The sequence below is a fragment of the Plutella xylostella genome, chromosome 17, assembly GCF_932276165.1.
Source record: "Plutella xylostella chromosome 17, ilPluXylo3.1, whole genome shotgun sequence".
Taxonomy (NCBI): domain Eukaryota; kingdom Metazoa; phylum Arthropoda; class Insecta; order Lepidoptera; family Plutellidae; genus Plutella; species Plutella xylostella.
This window is the reverse complement of record NC_063997.1, coordinates 3,341,670-3,362,352: the sequence shown is the minus strand read 5'-3', so window position 1 is coordinate 3,362,352 and position 20,683 is coordinate 3,341,670. Positions and strand designations below refer to the sequence as shown.

The window sequence follows — 20,683 nt, the reverse complement described above, 5'->3', positions numbered from 1 at the left end:
AAAGCTAACAAATTAGAAATTACATTTACACACCGCCATGCTATACGCTGCATGTTGGGAGCCTGCTTGTCCGAACGTTTTTCGTAAGTATCTTCATTTACACATAGAAAACGTATAATGAAATTACCAGATAAGAAATAGATATCGCTTCAAATCATTATCCATTTCCGAAAAGCCTCATAGGTTCAGAATCATGTGAGAATGAGAACCTGATACAGAATAGGCCGGTGTAGCTCAATAAAACCAATGTTACTTTATAGCCCAATAAAGACAGTCTGCAGTTTTGATAGCCTCTGAATTATCGCGCAGCAGTGGACAGAAACAAAGCCTTGTTGTGGACACTACAGACACACCAACTGCTTAATAGATTGTTTATTGTCTTCTTTTTCTAATAGTGCAAGTGGCCAACGAAAGAGCTTCACTAAGGTTTGTCTTCGTGGTGAAAGATTTGAGCAGTCAGATTAGCGTAGTAGTAACCTAGTAGTTAGAAGTAAAAAAGTTAGTTCCACTCACAAAATGCCGATAAGTACCAATATTGATGGCACCACATTTAATTTTAAAGAACACATTATTTACGTTTTTAGTTCGTAATATTCTGATTCGCTGATAGTTATTTGTCTCTGGATCTTTTACGTTTTGCTCGTGAGAGTCCTGAGTGAGACTGGTCTATTTATCAAAATGGTGAAGGATTTTCCATTCCCAGTCAGACTACTTGTCAGTCGCTATACAGTGCCACAAACTTATCTGTTCTGGTGAGAGTTCACATAAATGTGTAATATTTCTTCACTCTATAAGATTTTTTGTTTGCTCGTATTGTTAATTCGCTCTTGCGGTGTTAATAAACCCATCTAATCTTTAACAATATACAATTCATTAGTAAGTAATGAGATATGGATCAATTTAGTTCGCTCTCACCGGAATATATAAGTTTGTCGCACTATAAGTACAATTGATACGTCTCTCATGGAAGTTCCTTTCATGCACTCCATCCATGTAATTTACACCGACTAGATAAGTTAATCACAGATTTAAATTATCTTCTAGTGCTTATGTACATTTCCGCGTTGTAATTAGATAAGAATGTTGACATAGCGAATGAGTTAACGAAACTCTTATTTACTTTGGATTGTAAGCCACATTAACCTGACAACAGACGATAAAATTTTTGTAACATGCTATTTTAAAGGCTCTATAATAATCACTGTCCGAAATTAATAAAAATTACGAAAAGCAAAATATGTAATTAATTATTAAAGTAGTTGAACAACAGTTTTTAGTACCTATGACCCCCTGAGTCACCATCTGTTGGTGGTGGCGCCTGCATAAAAAAACTCATGCAACCACCATGCAACCAATGCTAGAAATATCACCTCCAGCAACCGCTGCTGCCCTGGTACTCACCAGTGACGAAGATCATAGTAGAGATGATGTTGGAGCGGTCAGGGTCGGTCTCCTGCATGCACAGAGCCGGGCACAGGATGAACGGGATCGCCACGATAGCTCCTATCATCGTCAGGTAGTGCTGGAAGTGGCAGTTTAGTGGTGAATATTGGCAGGAAGCATGGAAGGTTAAGTTTTTTAGGCATGAAACCTTGAAAGTAAAAGCTGGACCCTTGTAGGCTCACTTTGTCCGTCTGTTAAGCTTTGAGTCGAGTTTTTAAACAAATTTATGCTTACTAATTATTGTTGTGATTGATAAGTAAATTTATAATGGATTCTATGATAATAATTAAATGCCTCATAAAAATAGTGTATGGGTCCTTGAAGCTATGAAAAAAACCAACGTTCAAATAATAGCGTTTTTGAAAGGACTGGCTTGAGTTTTCTGATCGAGGAGCGCATAAACGTATGCAGTTCACCCACCTGCAGAGCCATGAATATGCAGAGGTACCACGGCGGCGTGTCGTCGATGCCATACGTGACGTTGCTGCTGCGAGCTCCGTCGCCATCCTGCTTGCCTGGTAGCTCGGTCGTGTCATTTACCTTGGGGAGGGTGTTGTATATTATTATTGTATTGGGGTAAGCAGTGGTGTATTGCTGCACCCACTCCTCACCGATGTCAGTTAGTGGCTAGTTATTTGTATAGAGGTTCTGTGGGTATTTTTCAGGCATTTGCAAAGTGAAAGAGTAACAAACAAACTTACTCACAAACTTTTACATTTTTTTTTAAATATATTTTTGTAAGATTGTCGTGATTGTAAACATCTGTTAAACCTGAATCCAGTTTTAGAGGTAATACCGTGTGTCCAGGGTTAATATACAGGGTGTCCCAAAAGTCAACGTCATCCCTTAAAGGGCTGATAGGTTAGCTCATGAGAGGCCAGAATATCACAATATGACCTTAGTAAAAACTCGATAATTTTCGAGATATTGACACTTTTATAAATTTGCTGAAAATCGACACCTTGGATCAGTTTTTTGCGTGCCGCCGGTACAAAGATCCATATTATTAGAATTTGTTTGGTGTTGCATCACCCTGTATAGCCCTGCTATTGATCGCAGTCAAAAAAAATATCGAGTAATGCTGTATGTTTTAAAAAAACACGGTTTTCAAAGTCATAAAAGGTAATCGTATTTTTTTATAAACACCTTTGACTCTACATACTGTAAAAAAAATATACCACGCAAACCTGGCACCTTATTTGAAAAGATTGCTCATTTAATGCAGTTTCAAAAATGGTATGAAACGTTGCTATTGTTTCAATTAACAAAAAAGTTATTGCTATTTTAGTACAAAACGACCTCGATGTAAAATTGTTTGAAGGAAATTTATCTGACTGAATTTATTAAGGGTAAGTCATGTTGGAATGAGTAAAAGTAAAATAGATGGTGTATATTAATATAATTTAGTGTGTATATTAATTAAAAAAAAGGTCATCATTGTTAAATTGTTGGTGTTATTATAATTTATCTATGATAAGGTAAGTATGTAATAGTATTTATTAATATACCTACATATAAATAATAATATTATATAATAAAATATTATGTAAGTGTAATGAAAATAAAGTTACCAAGTCCCGAACTATATTGTCCAATCCAATCTGGATATTGTGAACCATTTCTGAAAGTCAGCCTGAAAAACCATGAAAAATATCCATATAGGTATACCTATCCTTACTTAATTATATGTAGATGTGTAGTTATAGATAGAAATTAAGATAAATTAAGAAGTTTATACGGTGTATGAAATTAGGATTACATTAAAAACCTGAATTTATATCATTTACAGAAACTAAAAGTCGAGGCTTTTACTGAAACAAATATTTATACCTATGTTTAATATTGCCAAGACACTTACCTGGGTATCCTTATAATTAACCACTTAACTTTGTATAACACTCAACCAGAAAATTAAAAATAATATCACAGATTCATTTCAAGATGAAAAATCCTCAAAAGAAGCGCGCGCGCAACGCGGTCCGAAGATCTATAGATCTCAACTAAACGGCCAATCAGAACCACTACTCATGCGGACTGTTTGAGTGACAATTAGCACAAGGAAACGTTAGAGTTGACTCTTCATATTTGTGACAATACTCGTATTCTTAGTAAGTATAAGTACTGTTTATCTTGTGTTTATCTACAGACTGTAAAGTTTATGGATGATCGGATTAGGAGCGGGCTGGTAGTAACCTTACCACTATTAAACTGACTGCATTAGAAGTTCAGAAGCCACCTTGAGCCTGTTTCTTATACGAGTCCAGCGCACCCTAGGCAGTCACCAGTCAGCAACTGACACTAATCAGACTGGCCAATCCTTTCACCACGGTGAAACTAACCCAAGTCTAGCTCTCGTGTTCTTTTTCGTTGGCTGCCTAAATTTATTATAACTATCTGCAGCTTAATTTAAGTTTTGTTGACTAAAGATCTTTTTTACTAAAGGCTTTAATCTTAAGACCTAAGTAGAACACCAATAACACCTACAAATTGACACAACAACATAACTACTCCATATAGTTGTCTAGTTAATTAGCGCACACACTCAAAACAGTAACAACTATATACTGACTATATTCGTTGTTCAAGATGTTGTTATGATTTGTGATAGTTGATCGGTATGTATGTATTAGTTGTCAAAGTTGCGAGCAATATAAGTTTGTTGTCAATTAAATCTTTCATCAAAGTAGTGGTAGGGGTAGGAATGCCGAGGATGAGGAGTTTCTATTGAAAGTTAAGGTATGATTAAGGTAAACCGTAGACAAAAATGTAAATAAACTAAGCAGTTTGCCTCCCATAGAATAACTTAAACTACCTACTGCTACGGCGTCCAGTGGGTCAATTCCTGTATCCATAACCTCTGAGGGTAATTATAATTACTCAATTAAATAAAATATGACACAAAAGAACACAGTAAGAATAAGTGCAGGGGGAAATGCAAAAAAAAACTGTTTCCTAAATGTACTTATACAGGGTGTTGCAAAAAAGGTATATATACTAAGCCGAAACCTATGTGTGCAGCATGTTAATTCTATGCCCGAAAATGAAATCAGAATGTCAAAATTCGGTTTGTATTTTGGAATTACCCCTTGATCTAATACCTACTTACCACTAACGACGTCTTGTACTTATACCATTTTGCAACACCCTGAATTTACTTAACAAAAACTTTACGAAACACAGGGTTCTTATACGGTGAAAAAAAACACAAAACTGAAGACTATCTCCATCTATGAACAAGAAACTGAACCTAACTGCTGCAAAGGCGCTTGAAACTTAGCTATTTATAAACTACAACAAGCTTGTAAGAACCATGGATAGAAACTAATTCTTTCAATCACTACTAGATGTCTCTAATCATTAAATCAAACTTTTAAATAACAAAATTTAAAATGCTAAATTGCTGATTTAAACATTCACACTTGTTTCACATATTAATGATGAAATAAACTTACCTTTTTATTTAGCGGAGTCAGCTCTGCGGGATTAATTTCGATTTTGTTTTCATTGTCTTGCCGAAGTCGCGGCGTTTTTGCCATTTTGGCATCAGATTTGTGCACTTCCAATGTTTTTTGGACCACGTGTGTAGCTATAGATGAACCGATTACTCCTTCAAGGCCGATACAACAATACAGACTAAAGTTAGATCAAATATCCGAACTCTGCCGTCCGTTTGGTCTGCGTAAATTTGATGACTGTTTTTTTTTCACTAACAGTAAATTAGACTAAGCAAGTACCTACCTACCTCTAACCAAATTTTGATCGATCGATACTGAGATTGAGTTGATAGCAATTAAATACAGGGTGTATCAAAAACGAAGTGCCACCACGGCGAATTATCTTTGACTGCTCTATAATACCCTGGCCCTGCCCACATAGGCCCTGTCTACTGTCTATCGCATAGATTATATACTTACCTATAGCAAGGACTTAATTTTATACATAGGCACACCATTACTCCTGTGGTGTAAGGTGAACCTAATCATCCACTTACTTTCTATCCATTAGGGGATTACATTAATGGGTGTTTTGTATATTTTACCTTTAAAACCCCTCGTAATAAATCATACATATGTCACTGTGCTATTGTAGTAATAGTTAGCTATGTAAATATACCAGCGGTTCTCACATTGCTCCACATCACGCAGCGTGTTGCGTGTGCGTGAACTGTTCGACTGTGCGTGTTTTCTATACAAATGCTGGTAATTACGACTATACTAACAAGCATTTTTCGGACACGCATTCACCCAACATGCAGCGTGTGTGATGCGTGACAGTGTGAGTACCGTCTCAGTAAAATAAAATCTCAATAACTAGTAGTTACCTAGTACCACTAGTACCGAGAATACTCTTATCCTGAAGCCAACAAATGGATTATTAAATTTCAAGGGTCCATCCTTATTCCTTATCCACCGGTCCCAGTCATCGAGGTTTCACTGCATAATAAAAAAACAAAGTGATTTAATTTCATACCGTATATCATCCTTATCTTGATTGCCATACCAATAGAAGGACCATGAAATATGATGTACCTACTATCTTATCATATAATGTAGTGTACTATCTAAAATAAATGTGAATCTGAGTGCAGTGATTGACTGACTTGCAAAAATAAATATATAGGTACTTTAGCACAACCTATCATTCTACAAGTTTAATTACGGGAAAAAACGGCATTTTGAGATTTAACAGCGCCATCCAGGGAAGCATCTGTAGTCGAGCTAGCTTCAGAAATCGTTACTGATCACTGAAGTTAAGCAACACATGGCACGGGCACGGTCAGACATTGGATGGGTGACCGATTTCAAGTGGTTGTTTTCTGTACGCTTGCGTGCTTCGGACGGCACGTTAAGCCGTGGGTCTCGGATGCTGTGTCGGCAGCAGTCGTTAAGCCTAATCAGAGGCCTAAGCTTCGAAGCTTCGGGCACCTTGCAAACATCTGACAGTCGGATTGCCCACTTACCCGACAACTCTCTCAGCTCAAGCTTGCTTGTGTTGGGGTCCAGGACCAAGCCGCGCTAGGCAAGGGTCATGGACTAGGCCTAATCCGTTCCTAACCAACCAGCAGAAAGATCCAAGTGTAGCAGAAAAATGAAACTTTGGGTATGGGTTATATATGTAAAGCTTTATTAAAAATCGATTTTTTTTTTAAAACATATATATTTTATATGAAAAAAACATGGTGGCAATATAATGTACACTGCCGGTTTGAACTTTGGTGGAGTTTTGTTTTTTCTTTGTTTCTTTTGGATAGTGATCTGCAATGAGGCGGAGCGGAGGGGGGTCTTGTCGGATGATGCTGTTGCCCATGAGTTGGGGGACGTGTTTGGTGTTCCGGGATGGTGCGGTTTCTGGGGATGGTTTGGGGGAGTCGGATTCGGAACGGGTTTCTGCCCGGGGTGGTTTGGTGAGGGTGCTTGCAGGTGGTGGCGTTCTGCTTGGTTCGGCGGCGCTGTCGTCTCCGTCCTCATCAGCTTGTCGGTCTCCTTCACTCGCTGGACTTCCGGGCGCTTCGGGATCGGCACCGGAGGCTCTGTGTCGAGGTCTTTCGGCTGCAGGACCTCGGGGTGCTTCGGTGTCTGCACCGGTGTCTCCCCGGCGTCGGGGCCGCTCGGCTGCGGGAGTACCGGGTGGCGCGGAGCCGGTTGCATCCTCTAGCATGCCGGATGGGTTGGATGGGGGTGAGCTTTCGGATTTCTCGTCTTCGGATTCGGATTCGGGTGGGGATGGAACTGGTTGGGGGGAGCAGGAGTGGACCCGGGGGCCAGATCTCGGCTGCTTTGGTGCTCCAAGGGTTCGGTCTTCGGAGCGGCTTCCGGGCGGAGCGGGGCCTCTGACCTGCTTTGCTTTGTTCTTTGGTGATGACGTGCTGGACATTGGTTGTGGACCAAACTAATTTATACGCTGTACAAGTAGGATCGAGAAATTATACACCACCACTAAAGAAGAAATCATGGCTTGGTATAAATTGGTTTGGTACACAGTGGTGTTTGGTGCGTCATCGCTGAAGAGTGGAGAGGGGTGGGTCGGAGGTTTCGTTCTGTTTGGAGGCTGTTTTGGGGATTGAACTTTCGGAGTGTCAGGGTGGCTGGGATCTGGTTTCTGGGTCCATTCTTGTTTTTTCCAGTTGGTCTCACCTTCGTCCCAGTCTGGGTCTGGTGACGGGGGGTCCGGGGGTTCATTTTCGTCTGGCCTGTCTGGTGTGTTGGGGGATGCTGTTGGTTCTGCGTCGCTTGGTGCTCTTGCATCTGGGCGGCTTTGATGTTGGTGAGATGTTGGTGCAGATGTTGAGGTACTTTGAGGTCTTGTGGCTGGGGGACTTCGGTGTGGAGTCTCTGGTGTTGGTCTTGAGGTGCTTGGGGGTCTGGTGGGTGGGGGAGATTGGCAGGCTGGTGTGGGTGGGGACGGTGGTGCCGTCGAGCTGGGTGGAGCGTCGTCACCTGTGGGTGCCCTCACCGAATCGTTTTGGGTGGAAGCTTGTTCTGGGTCCGGTTCTTCCGGGTCATCTTCGGAAGTCGTGCCATCTGGAGTGCCGGGCATGTCTTCCGGCTCATGGGCGGCTGGCATCATCTGGTGGGACTTTGTTCCGCTTCATTGTGGATCGTTGTCTGGAGGAAGCAGGGAGGGAGCGGAGCTTTGCCGGGGTTTGGACTGGCGGTGTACATTATATTGCCACCATGTAGGTACCTACAAGTTGATAGTGGCATATATATGGCCACCACAAAAAAATGGAAATTCGAATAAAAAATGTCGATTTTTTTTATAAATAGTATCATATCGTCTTCTATACTACATGTTTATATAAAAAAAGAAGGTTACTCACATTTTTATCTGCAGGATTGATGAGATATTTTTAAATAAACTTTGTACTTTTGAAATGAGGCAAATTTTTTTCAAGTGACATTTTTTTTTTAATGTTGGCACTATTAATTGATTTGATTGAAGAAAAAAAATAGTGATGTGCATTCAGCTATGTATTAGTGACGTTTCCAGTAGCAAGATCGAATAAACTTTTAGAATTCTCAGGCCTATAAGATGGTGGCACGTATATTGCCATCATCAGTTAAAGGGTTAAGTGGAAGGACACCCGTGCCCCAGCAGTGGGGACGTGAAAACAAAATTGGTCGTGATTATGATCCAGGGAATCCCATTATGCCACATGAAGATAAACTACTATACATATACACTCACGGGCAATGAAAAGGTTCCACTGAGAAAAACACCAAATTACTTCTAAGCGGGAAAGGCTAGCTTAGGTAATGACGTATTCTGCAACATTGCATTACATTTAACAGGGCATCAGGATATTGCCAACTAAAAACAATAATATTTTGTTTCAATTTTAAATTAAATCTTTGAAAAAATTGGGGTCGTTTCGTATAAGTAGATATTTTGTGAGTGGAACTTTTTCATTCCCCGGGAGTGTAGTTACTTATATGTTAATAATTACTTACTGAAAATAAAAATTTTTTTTAAAGCAATATGTACTTACCTATGGTATTTATTTAAATATCTTTCGCATAAGTATTTATATTAAATTTGTGCGAAATTATTACCTAGTACCTACGTGACTATTTCGCTGAATTATCTAGATCTTGTCCGAAGCTGTGTAAACAAACCTGTAAGTACTCACCTAACATAAGGTGTCTTCATTCTACAAATTATGTAGAATTAGGTTACGCACGCATGGTTATATACATACATAAGTACACACTCAGATTTTCGTAAAGTGTGTTCCTTATATAGTAGGTAATGTAGGTATTCCTATAATATATTCTAAACGAGCCATAGCACAGCAATTTTGTCTTTCCGTGCATTTGAAGAGATATGAGTAGGAACGTATTGAATCCTATTATTATTCCTATGATTATAGATAGTCAAATTAAACACATACTTAGGTACCTAGGAGTAGTGTCAAAAACCTACGATGCATATAGCTGCATACCTGCTATCTATTACTATATTGCCTATCGAATTAACCTTCGCTAAGTGTCAAAACAAACTTATAAACTATCAAATTTTATTACGAATTTTGACAAGAACCGTTATATTAAATTATGCAAATCCTTATAGCATTTTTTAGGGTTCCGTAGCCAAAATGGCAAAAACGGAACCCTTATAGTTTCGTCATGTCCGTCTGTCCGTCTGTCCGTCTGTCACAGCCGATTTACTCGGAAACTATAAGTACTACAGTGATGAAATTTGATGGGAATATGTGTTGTATGAACCGCTACAAAAATATGACACTAAATAGTAAAAAAAAGAATTGGGGGTGGGGCCCCCCATACATGTAACTGAGGGATGAAATTTTTTTTTTCGATGTACATACCCGTGTGGGGTATCAATGGAAAGGTCTTTTAAAATGATATAAAGTTTTCTAAAAAACATTTTTCTTAAAGTGAACGGTTTTTGAGATATCGGCTCTCAAAGTCGTAAAAAGTATGCCCCCCCCCCTCTATTTTTATAACTACGGGGTATAAAATTCTAAAAAAAATAGAGGTGATGCATGCTAATTAACTCTTTCAACGATTTTTGGTTTGATCAAAGTATCTCTTATAGTTTTTGAGATAGGTTGATTTAACTGTAATATTATATTTGCTGCTACGGAACCCTTTGTGCGCGAGCCCGACTCGCACTTGGCCGGTTTTTTCTATTTAATTTTATTACTTCTACGATTCTAACGTAACGCTGTCACCAATGTGAAAGTAAGTACTTACCTAATCACATCATCGTCGTGATTATATTTCGTGTAGCAAGTTCTCCAAGTCTACACTGTGTGGCACCAGCCACAATCATTATTGTAGGTTCGGGTTTATTATATGTATTTTTATGGTAATAAACAGACCTACTTTTCAGTAAATTCACTACTTGAAATGAATATATGTAGATTAGATATCAAAAAATTTATAGCTTTGATTTTTATTACCATAATGTTAATTTAATTTATTATTATCATATGTAAAAAAAAACTATTTTAAGTATATAAATAGTTAGGTAGCGCCATATGGGGAGCTTCGGTTTTTATTGTGCTTATTAGGAAGCTTTTTCGTATATATCATCCGAAAAATAATCGTGTTCAACATATTACGTTATTATTCTTGAATCTACAAAATTGCCCAATATGGTCTGAATCTAACAGTTTTAGCCATCGCGAAAAGAGGCAGATTAGGGCTGCTGATAATACACTCACGGGCAATGAAAAGGTTCCACTGAGAAAAGCACCAAATTACTTCTAAATGGAAAAGGCTAGTTTAATGCCGTCTTCTGCAAGATTGCAGTACCTTTAACAGAGCATCAGGATATTACCAACTAAAATCTGTAATATATTTTGTTCAAATTTCGTTTGTTGTCGGCATTTTCTGAGTGAAACTTTTTCATTATTGCCCGGCAGTGTATTTTGGTTGCATTCACGTGCGACAAGTCTGCTTAGTGTTCATGTTCCTTAGGCCTTTCATTAGTTAATGTTGTAGGTAGTAATACTTACACAATTAGTTAAGTAGGTATTATACTAATAAAGACTCTATATAATTGATTTTTCGCGGAAACTTGTTGATAAAAGACATAAACACCGCGATATCGCTATGGCAAGGTTCAAAAGTGTAGGTACCTAAGTACTTACCTACCTACTTTTGTAATGATAACAGATTTGAATGGAATAACGACGCATTGTCCCACACGCACACGCACGTACTCACTTAATAGGTACATTTACATTGTAAGTAGGGAATACAAGCCCGGGATCCCGCTCCCCGGGATCCCGGGATCCCGGCCATTTTCCAGTCCCGAAATTTTTGGGATTAAAATTTGCCAATCCCGGGATTTTCGGGATTGACAAAAAAGGGTAAAGTAGTATGTAAGGGTATTCTCGTAGCTTTGTTGTCATTAGTTAAATGTCAAATGATTGTTTTCTACCCGTGTGACGTCACAGATGTGATAATTTATAAACAAATATGGCTGACACCGTTTTCGCATGTTTATGAATAAATAGAACTTTTAAGTTAAAGTTTTGCAATTGGCAAAGGTGGGTCTACGCTAGACGAACCGAGCACGAGCGGAGCACGAGCCGAACACAATTTGTATAGTGTGGACCGACCTACAAGCCTCGAACGAACGCACTGCGAACATTTCGTTCGTTGCTCGGCTGCGTTCCGCCTGTTGTCGGTTTTTTGACGAACACAAAGGGTTTTGCTTCGCGCTCGCAGTGTTCGAGGACAGTGATCGTTGTAGGTTTGTTGTACATAAGTCCACACCTGACACCGTGAACGACGAAACCTTGAATGGCTCCGCTCATGCTCGGTTCGTCTAGCGTAGACCCACCTTAGGTCCAAAAAAATAATAGATTATTTTGTTTGGTCTAATAGAGAAATTAATAATCATATTAGACCTACTTTAAAAAAGAGTCAAGTAGCCTATTGTTTATCTTTTTTAAGAATTATATATTTTTTTCAACTAAGTATGGTCTGACAAAGTTAAATTATAAATACTGTGTCTCCAATAAAACTAAAAACGTTGATTCGTTAGACGTGTTTTTGTTTGTGACCTTAATCCCGGGACTATACCCGGGATCCCGGGATTGTCTTCATCCAGTCCCGAAATCCCGGGATCCCAAATAAAGGCCGGGATTGTATTCCCTAATTGTAAGTAGTTAAGCACTTCTGAATAGGGTACCTTTAATTTTGTAACGTAAACCTAACGAACTCATAAACTCGATTTGGCCAACACCATCGAGAAAAATGCATGCTGGCCCGATTTGAAAACAATATGCCTACCTACCTAAGTAGGGTACACCTCTTCTTTGTCGTGAGAGCGTGTTTGTTTAGGCATAACTTTTTGTTATTGTATTAGTCTCTGTAAGTAAAAAACATAAGGGCTTCCATCATGCACCGCACGATTTTGGATACATAGTACCTACCTAGCGCAATGTTAGCGCAGCAAAGCCCTGAAACTTTATTTTTCGTTAGATAGCGTGACCTACTTGAAAAGGCAATAGTGACTTAGAAAAGGTACCTACCTACTATAAAAAAACTTACTTAAAAACTACTAAGTACCTACTTATAACATTTACTTATTATGCTGTAAATTGTATCAATTTATGAAGCTGACTGTATGTATACTACTAACGCACTAATAAAATTAAGCAGGAACGAAAACCCCTTCCTTCATTGGAGGACCCGTGCCCCAGCAGTGGACAAGTGATGGGCTGTGAGTGCTGTGACTGTGATGAGGATGATGAATAGGAATGAAATAAAAAACGTTTAGTCAGTTAACAACTGTTCCTTATATTCACTTGGACACCGATACAAGTAGGTAAATCCCAATTTAATACCTACTAGATAATATAAAAAAATAAACACTATTTTCTATTTTATTTAAGATGTGCCTGTTTCACATTATCGACTGAAGCATTATGCAAATTATGCAATAGGTAATTTTATTCAAGAAAAAAAAACCATAGAAATGTATTTATCTCAAAATTTTATCTGTAGCGGTAATCCCGAAGTTTTGTTAAAGTAATTTGTTTAAGCCCGATTTTACCATTGATGAATAAATTGAATAAGCTAATCTCGGAATACCCTTATTTTTCAATGGTGAAATCTAAATAAAAATGTACCTAATGAATGATTGGAGTTTTACGAACTACCAATAGCCTACAGCATAGAAAGTAGGTAGGTAGTATTATTTCTCCAAATTTTTGGCGCGACTTCGCTATGTAGATATAAACTTGTACAGGAAGGTGAAACAGGCACAATGAGAAAGTTTATTCGTCTTAAAAATATCAATTTTTGTTCGCACCTTATTCAAGAAAAAGTTTACCAGATCACAATATATTTATACTTATTTATTTAAGCAAACCACACTGAGATTTCAATAGTTATGGCATCTACGTTTTTAGGTCTCTGGTTTAACCTGTTCTATATAAAAGGTGAATTCAAAATAAACATACGAGAGAACAAATGGCGTTCGAAACACAATTTTTACACTTGGTAAAAAACAACCTGCGTCAAAGCCGTACGCTTATTTTGACATTTAGAACACTTACTTATAACTAAATACCTTCTAAATACTAAATATAAATCCTAGGTAACTTTAAGTAATTATAAACAACTGTACCTCTACTTGTACAAAGTTAAATTAGCACCAGGATTTTTTATCATTTTAAGAATGATATGTGGGCTACATATTTGTAATATTGATGTTTGTCTTATTGATAAAATCATAATTGTACGGTCGCCTACGGAGTTACGGAGGACGCTAACGGAGTTTTTAAAATAGCGATCTCAAGCTCACATGCTGCTCAAGCACATCCACATAAACACCACTGCTACACACATCACACACAACACGTCCCCGGATTTATAACAGATGTAGCTGGTCCCTTCATCATCAGGGATCGCTATTTTAAAAACTCCGCCTGTATACTTTTAGGCGCAGGCGACCGTACATAACAGTACAAAACATGGTTACTAAAATAATTTAGTTTAGTCATACGCTTGTTGATACAAAGTTTAATATGGCTAAGTACCTACATAGTTACTTCAGGTCAAGAGGGGTAAATAAACACTTGGGGACGAGAATCAATATAGTAGCATAAGACTGTGTATAAAAAAGGCATTATTATACAATAATATATAAGGCACCCACCCATATTTTTTTATTAATTTATGGTGTATCTAGTTTTTCTTGCCCCACTTGACCTTACAATATAATTACTCACAAGTAAATAATGATTATCAATGCATTAAAATATTTTTCAACTAAAAATCATAAAATAAAAATCTATTAATTATTCTAAGAAACAAATTAAAATTTCACAATTAACTAAATAGGTACAGTCAGCTGCATAAGTAACTGTACACTTTTGTACCTTGTCAAACTCACAAACTGCCTATTCAAACATTGAAGGTTCGTTATGTAGGTAGTTTCACAAGGTACTAAAGTGTATAGCTACTTATGCAGCTGCCCGTACATAAGGATGTCAATTATGAAGGCACATACAATTATTTTAGGATTGTCAAACAATAAAATGTTTCCGGTGGAAAATGAAATAATACGCTTACTGACTCAAATAATAAAAAAATAATAAGTAAGGTTTTACCATTACTAAAATAAGAATTGTGCCTTCAGAATCGACATCAATAGCTACACATATTTTTTAAAAAATAAGGCATCTGATGTTATTACAATAAAATTTCAGGCAACGAATGAACTTATGATAAGAAAATTTACTAAAATTCACACAACACAATATGCTGGAATTTATACAATATTAAATGAAAACAGACGAGAAATTACGATGATTTTACAATATTAACTATTGAACAGTCTTGGTCAAAGAAATCTGACCCCTCTTTTGAGTGACAACGTTACCTGAGAGAAAGATAGAATGATGAGAGAAGCTTATGGATCCCACGCTATACCTAATGCAACTATGTAAAGTTAAACCTATATTATAACAATAACAGAGTGTAACAAAATGTATGAATCACTCCACGTTTAAGTATTAACGTGACGGTTTCTCAGAACTATTCAATGACGAAATTGGTGTTGATGTTTTAAACACTTGAGTTTAGTTCGGTTCTTTAATTTTTTATACAGTGCAGCGATCACAGGATTCGATACTATTTTCGAATCTACACAAACATATGGAAAAAACAAATGTCACTTTTGGAACTGACCAATTTGCCACATATTTTGACAGTGACAGTTGACGATACTGTTCTTTTTCCATGTGTTTGTGTAGTTACGAAAATAGTATCGAATCAATTCGAATCCTGTGATCGCTGCACAGAGCGATGTAAGTTCACGAGTTGGAAATTCAGAAACTGGGCGATATGGGCGTTAAGGTAGATTAGCACAATTAACAATAAACTCACTTGCCTCAACTTTTGACGTAATACCTACTTTGTAGGTATTTTGAAGATTATTCATAATACGAATATTCGTAAGTATTTGAAATTAGCTCGGATTTCAACTGACAACACGGATCCAGTTTCTGCAGTTACTGGAATTTAATATTAGTAATATGACTAGGTACTAACAACTTATCATTATCACGAACCGTTCTTAGTAAACTCAAAGTCGGAAGGCAGACCTATCGTAAAATCCACCGCGGACTTTTTTTTAGCATCCAATTGCAAAACGAACCGTTGGTAAAATGCACCTATCTCAAAATGTAACCTTTTCAAATACATATAATACTCGTATACATAGCGTAGAACAGCTAATGCGCTTGACGAAAAACATAAGGAGTATTGCAGGCTGGCTGTGAACCAGCAGTGGTGGAGAGGCACCGAGAAAAGGATAGAAATAGGATGTAGGTTAAAAAGTCGTAGATTTTAGCACTGACTTAAGAAGTACTTACTAAGAAACTTGAAAACTAGGAAAGGTTTGTTTATAAGGATACATTTTGCGATAGGTACATACCTATTCAATAAGTAACCAATTTGTAGGCCCCGTCACTTTTTTAGAATAGAATATACTTAATATATTAATTTTACGAGCATTTAACTAATTCATATATGACTTTACCCTTCATACAAAAATATATTATGTTTCTAATCCATTCAAATGGTATTTGCTCTACACATCAAACGAAGCGTATGAGCTTATATCACATTAAATTTAAAGCTTGAATCATCAAATATCATCAAATTATCACAATTATGTGTCTTTGAGTCGACGAATTTCGGAATGTAAGTAGTTACTTACTTAAAATTTATTAAAATCTAATGTAGGTTAAGCGATAGTCAAAATAATAAATGAATAATCATCATTCTTAAATAAATTAAAGAGTAATTCGTCGTTTTGGTCCGTAAAAATTTAAGTAGGACCACATTAGAATGAGGCAAAGTTCATATTCTGTTTCAAAATGTCTAGATAATGGCTACCTGTCGTATTACTACTGTAACTACACATGCCATAATATGGAATTTCACCAAACGTATTAAGTAGTATGTCAAACGTTTGTCAGTTGTTGGTACAAAATGTATTTAAAATTTGACTTAAATAAATACGTTTAGCGTTTGGTAAAAGTGACCCTTATACTCTAACATCCGCATATTGCTGTGCAAAATCTGCTAAATCTTAGTTTAATTCTTATCGAAATAAAATATACTAGGTTAACAGCCGAAGGTTGGTTCAAGATGTTTTCCTTCACTGTAAGAGCCTGATTACTCCTCCTTCACAGGCTCCGCAAACCTACTCCGAACTTTGCATTTGCTTTTTTTTCAAAGCCGCGTCTTTCTCCTTCAACTGTTTCTCCAGTTGATCCCACATTGATCCCACTTTCGGCTTCTGCGCCATTTCGGCGTTTTTCGAAAACTTTTCATAAAGTTCCGTGGCCTTTTGCGAAGGAACGTAGGTCTTTGGTAAAACCGGCGATACTGCTGGCTGAGAGTAAACTGAGCTTCTGGACGTCGTGCCACTGCTTGATGTGGTCTGGAGTGTAGTCTGTGGGCTCTTTGTGGCCTTCTCTTTCCTTCTGTAAGTGGGGGGAGCCAGCTGAACCACCGGTTTGAACACTTTTGGAGGAGTTTGTATCACCTCCTTGGCAGGAATCTCAACGTCTTTGGCAATTTCAATTTCTGTGATTGAGTCTTGCCAATTTTTCACCTTCTGAATAGACGCCTTGATTTCGTCGACAGTGATGTCGCACTCAGTGGCTTTCTCGAAGTCTGTTGCACTTTCTTTAGTCTCTTTCGATACGGTGTTATCTGCGTCATTAGCTTTCATGAAGTAATCGGGTGTCAACAGCTTCGTGCAGCTCTCCGCTGGGGGAGGAGCAGCCACCGAGTACACCTTCATCAGCGACGACAAGGCGGCATTCTTCAGAAACCGGCTCTCAAACGAGGCTGCGGCCGGGATTTTGTCAATCTGTGACTTGATTTTCTCTGCCAATACTTCGGCCTCGGTCGGATCCAGTGTTGACACGTCAATTCTTTTGTTTATATCCAAATCTAAAGTTTTTACTTTTTCGGCCTCATTATGGACTGCATCCGTATTTTTGGCCAAGTCAACATTTTCCTTAGGTACTAGAACGTCAGTCTTAGCATTACTACAGCTAGGGGTACTTGCATTACTATTGTCAGAATCGGTACTGTTAGAGGCTACTTTCGGTACAAACTCAGTCACATTAGGGTTGAGCTTACTAATTTCTACTATCTGAGTTGGTTGCTGCGGCCTCGATCGTCTATCACACGAGTAGTCTGGCAGGTCACCCTCCTCCCGTACCTGCGGTATAAACAATCAATAAATAGTAAAATCTGGCTAGTGCTATGTAACAATAGCATTAGTCACATTTTTTTTACTAACGAGTACTGAAATTGTTTTTTTTTGCGTTGCTATTTATTACAACGTTGCTATTGGTTCTAAGAATGACCCATCTCAGTCGATATCGGAAATGTGCAATACAAAAATAAAAAGACGATAGAGTCTTAAATAAAAGAGACATGTTTATTGTTTATGTTTCCGTTAAATATTGTGACTAAGCAACTCAATGCAATACATTCTGAGATGTAGGTACCTAAGTAATAATAATAAAGGATGCCAGTGGCACGTAGTAACATGACCCAAAAAACCCAACCGACATCACCGACAATATTGGAAACAATACAAATTAATGATTTCAAAAGGAAGGATATGCCCGTCAGAACTTTTTGTCAAAGAAAAGTATACCCGGGCGCTGGCCCTAATTCATACAAATTATGACCGATTTGTGAGATTTTAGGGCCAACGCGAGGGTGTCATTTTCTAGTGCGGTTGGGCCTGTCCTTACGCTAGTAATATATACAAGTCAATAGGTACATACCATATCTATCATCTGTGTGATGCAACGAAGATTAGGCTTCACATATCTTTCTGATGAAGTATTTTTCGGGAAACCATAGTAGTCTGCTATTTCATTCAAATCTGTAAATAAATGTTTTATTGTACAAACTGACATAATTTATCTTTCTGGATTGGACTTATTATGATAGGATATAAACGGCATACAAAATATGTAAATACCTACATTAAAAAATACTTAAAACCTACATATTATATCAATAACTATATCCTTCCTCCTAATATTATAAATGCGAAAGTTTGTGAGTATGTATGTGTCTGTAAGTTTGTTACTTCTTCAAGTTAAATCGGCTGAACCGATTTAAATGAAATTTGGTATGGAGTTAGCTTATACCCTGCATTAACACATAGGCTACCTTTTATCCCGAAGTTCCCACAGGGAACCTTTTAAAGGTGAAGCGAAGCTCGCGGGAACAACTAGTTATGTATAATAATACATATTATAATTACCTTCATGTCTTATATTTAATCTTAAAACATAAAACTGAAACTTCTTTTCATGACCTGCGGGGCGAAAAAAACAAAGACGAAAGATAGTTTTAGTTTAAACCTAGGTTTAGGCTACTGATTTGCATGAAAGCTTTATACTCTATCTAGAGACTATAGCCAGTTCTATACCAGAACTATCCTTATTCTTCGTTTTATAATAATAAGAAGGAAAAAACTAGTATTAAACGTGCAAGTGAACGAAAGTATTACCTGTATCCTCAGTGGCATATATGTGTGGTTTGTCAGTAACTGGGTTCAAGTTCAGTGTGCATCGTGGACCGTAGTCGGAGACCTCGGCAAGGTCCCGGAGAACTTCATGCTTGTTCCTCCATTGATTCATATTTGCCAAATTTATTTTCTAGTTCAACAGACCACTTGTGATTTGTGATGCTGTTTTTCTAGATCCAATGCAGGAGCTGCAAATATATTTTTTTATAAAATATCTAGATTAGCTCAAAATGCTTTCCAGGAAAGTCAATGGGCATTTTAGTGTAGGAATACCTAATACCCATGGTTATTAATATTTGTATGTATATAAAAGTCCCTAGCTTCAATGGTGTGAAGCCTATTTTTGTTTTCATAAGAATCTGTAAAGTTGTTCAAGATCAGTTACAAACACTGTGTAAATGGTTTAACAATATAAGCCAGATGATTGCCGACCTCCGATAGGTGATGGTACCCAAAGAAGAAGATTATACAGTTTGGGCACTAACAAAACACTTACACTATACTTAAATAGGTACTATTATTTAAACTGTGAAAAGGTTGTCTGGTACATATTGCTATAAGCAATAAGGCCACCTTTTTGTACTGTTCTTATTTTTAAGTTTTATTTTGTATTGTTTCTGTTTTTTTGGTGCAAATAAAGAGGATTGTATTGTATGGTAAACTGAATTCCTAAAATTATTCTTTTCACTACTCACACAATGGTATAATTCACTACTGTAAAAAATATTACCTTTTAACTTTATTGTCCAAAACCCTCAATCTTTGGTTGTGCCTTTATTTTGTGGGACTAACACAGCAAATTCCACCAATTATGATATGTTTTAAGTGACACACAATATTGATAGTTGTCTTAATGGGGGTGCTTTAGAGTTGTTTTCAAGGTTAATACCTGAAACAAACAGAGAAGAACAATATACAGTGTTGCAAAAAGGTTTTGGTTTAGAATACCCTTTTTGCAATACCCTGTATAAAGGGACATCACAAGAAACCCTTTAGTATGATTTAGTAGCTATGAACATCAGTAAGGAACCCCCTACAAGCGCTGACAATAAAAAAAACATAACTTCCATTTCTAAGTGTTTTTCCCAAAACTGCCATGGCAAGGTCGTATCATACAATTAGAAAGTTTGTATGACTCACTTACCAGAAACCAGAATACGTACGAGTACGGGGACGCATAAGGATTAATTTCCACCACAATGAGTGATGCACTGCACTTTAGTACCTTTTGTAATTTTTGCAAAAACAAGTCGCACACTAATTTTATTATTGTCACTGCAAAATTAACAAGAACCACGTAATAAAACGCTAAAATCTGCACTTTATACTACCTATTTATAATTGAAATATCCTTAAATAATTACAGAATTAAAAATATTTACAATTAAATACCACGTTCCACTTCACGCGCCCTGTCAGGAAGAAAGGGAATCGAAGAATGAGATGACATGAGCTTTTGACAACTGAATTACTGAACTGACAGTGACAGCTGACAGCTCTAGGCTCCACTACACACTCAGAAAAAGGAACCCTTTGATTGTTGGTCAGAGACTACACAGGAGACACAGGAGCACCGGGTCGCTCAATGACGAATAGAGTCGGTAGTAGTGATGCTCAAAATAATGTGCTGTAGTGAATAAATAATGCTATAGTATGGACCTCGTATGGACCCTCATGTACA

The 20,683-nt window shown here is 37.4% G+C and overlaps 2 protein-coding genes across 3 annotated transcripts in view; both read right to left on the bottom strand.

Moving 5' to 3' along the window:
• The window catches only part of LOC105384860 (solute carrier family 23 member 2), a 37,679-nt gene extending 34,172 nt beyond the window's left edge, over positions 1 to 3,507 (bottom strand). The window contains exons 1-4 of the mRNA XM_048626770.1: positions 3,302 to 3,507; positions 3,015 to 3,076; positions 1,864 to 1,983; positions 1,402 to 1,522 (exon numbers count right to left, since the gene is read on the bottom strand). Coding sequence (XP_048482727.1) covers positions 1,402 to 1,522; positions 1,864 to 1,983; positions 3,015 to 3,062 — 289 coding nt within the window. The 5' untranslated portion in view covers positions 3,063 to 3,076; positions 3,302 to 3,507. The remainder of the gene's footprint in view (positions 1 to 1,401; positions 1,523 to 1,863; positions 1,984 to 3,014; positions 3,077 to 3,301) is intronic.
• A 12,741-nt stretch (positions 3,508 to 16,248) lies between these two features.
• On the bottom strand, positions 16,249 to 20,446 carry LOC105392153. 2 transcript variants are annotated; one of them, XM_048626939.1, is made up of 6 exons: positions 20,385 to 20,435; positions 20,147 to 20,277; positions 19,733 to 19,891; positions 18,985 to 19,190; positions 18,248 to 18,348; positions 16,249 to 17,670 (listed from the first exon to the last, which is right to left on the bottom strand). In XM_048626939.1, the coding sequence occupies exons 4-6, from the start codon at positions 19,112 to 19,114 to the stop codon at positions 16,639 to 16,641; spliced, it is 1,263 nt and encodes a 420-aa protein (XP_048482896.1). In that variant the 5' UTR covers positions 19,115 to 19,190; positions 19,733 to 19,891; positions 20,147 to 20,277; positions 20,385 to 20,435; the 3' UTR covers positions 16,249 to 16,638. The 2 variants fall into 2 exon arrangements, with proteins under 2 accessions (XP_048482896.1, XP_037964933.2); XM_038109005.2 differs by lacking the exon at positions 19,733 to 19,891 and having other exon boundaries at positions 20,147 to 20,446.
• Positions 20,447 to 20,683: the final 237 nt, after the last annotated feature.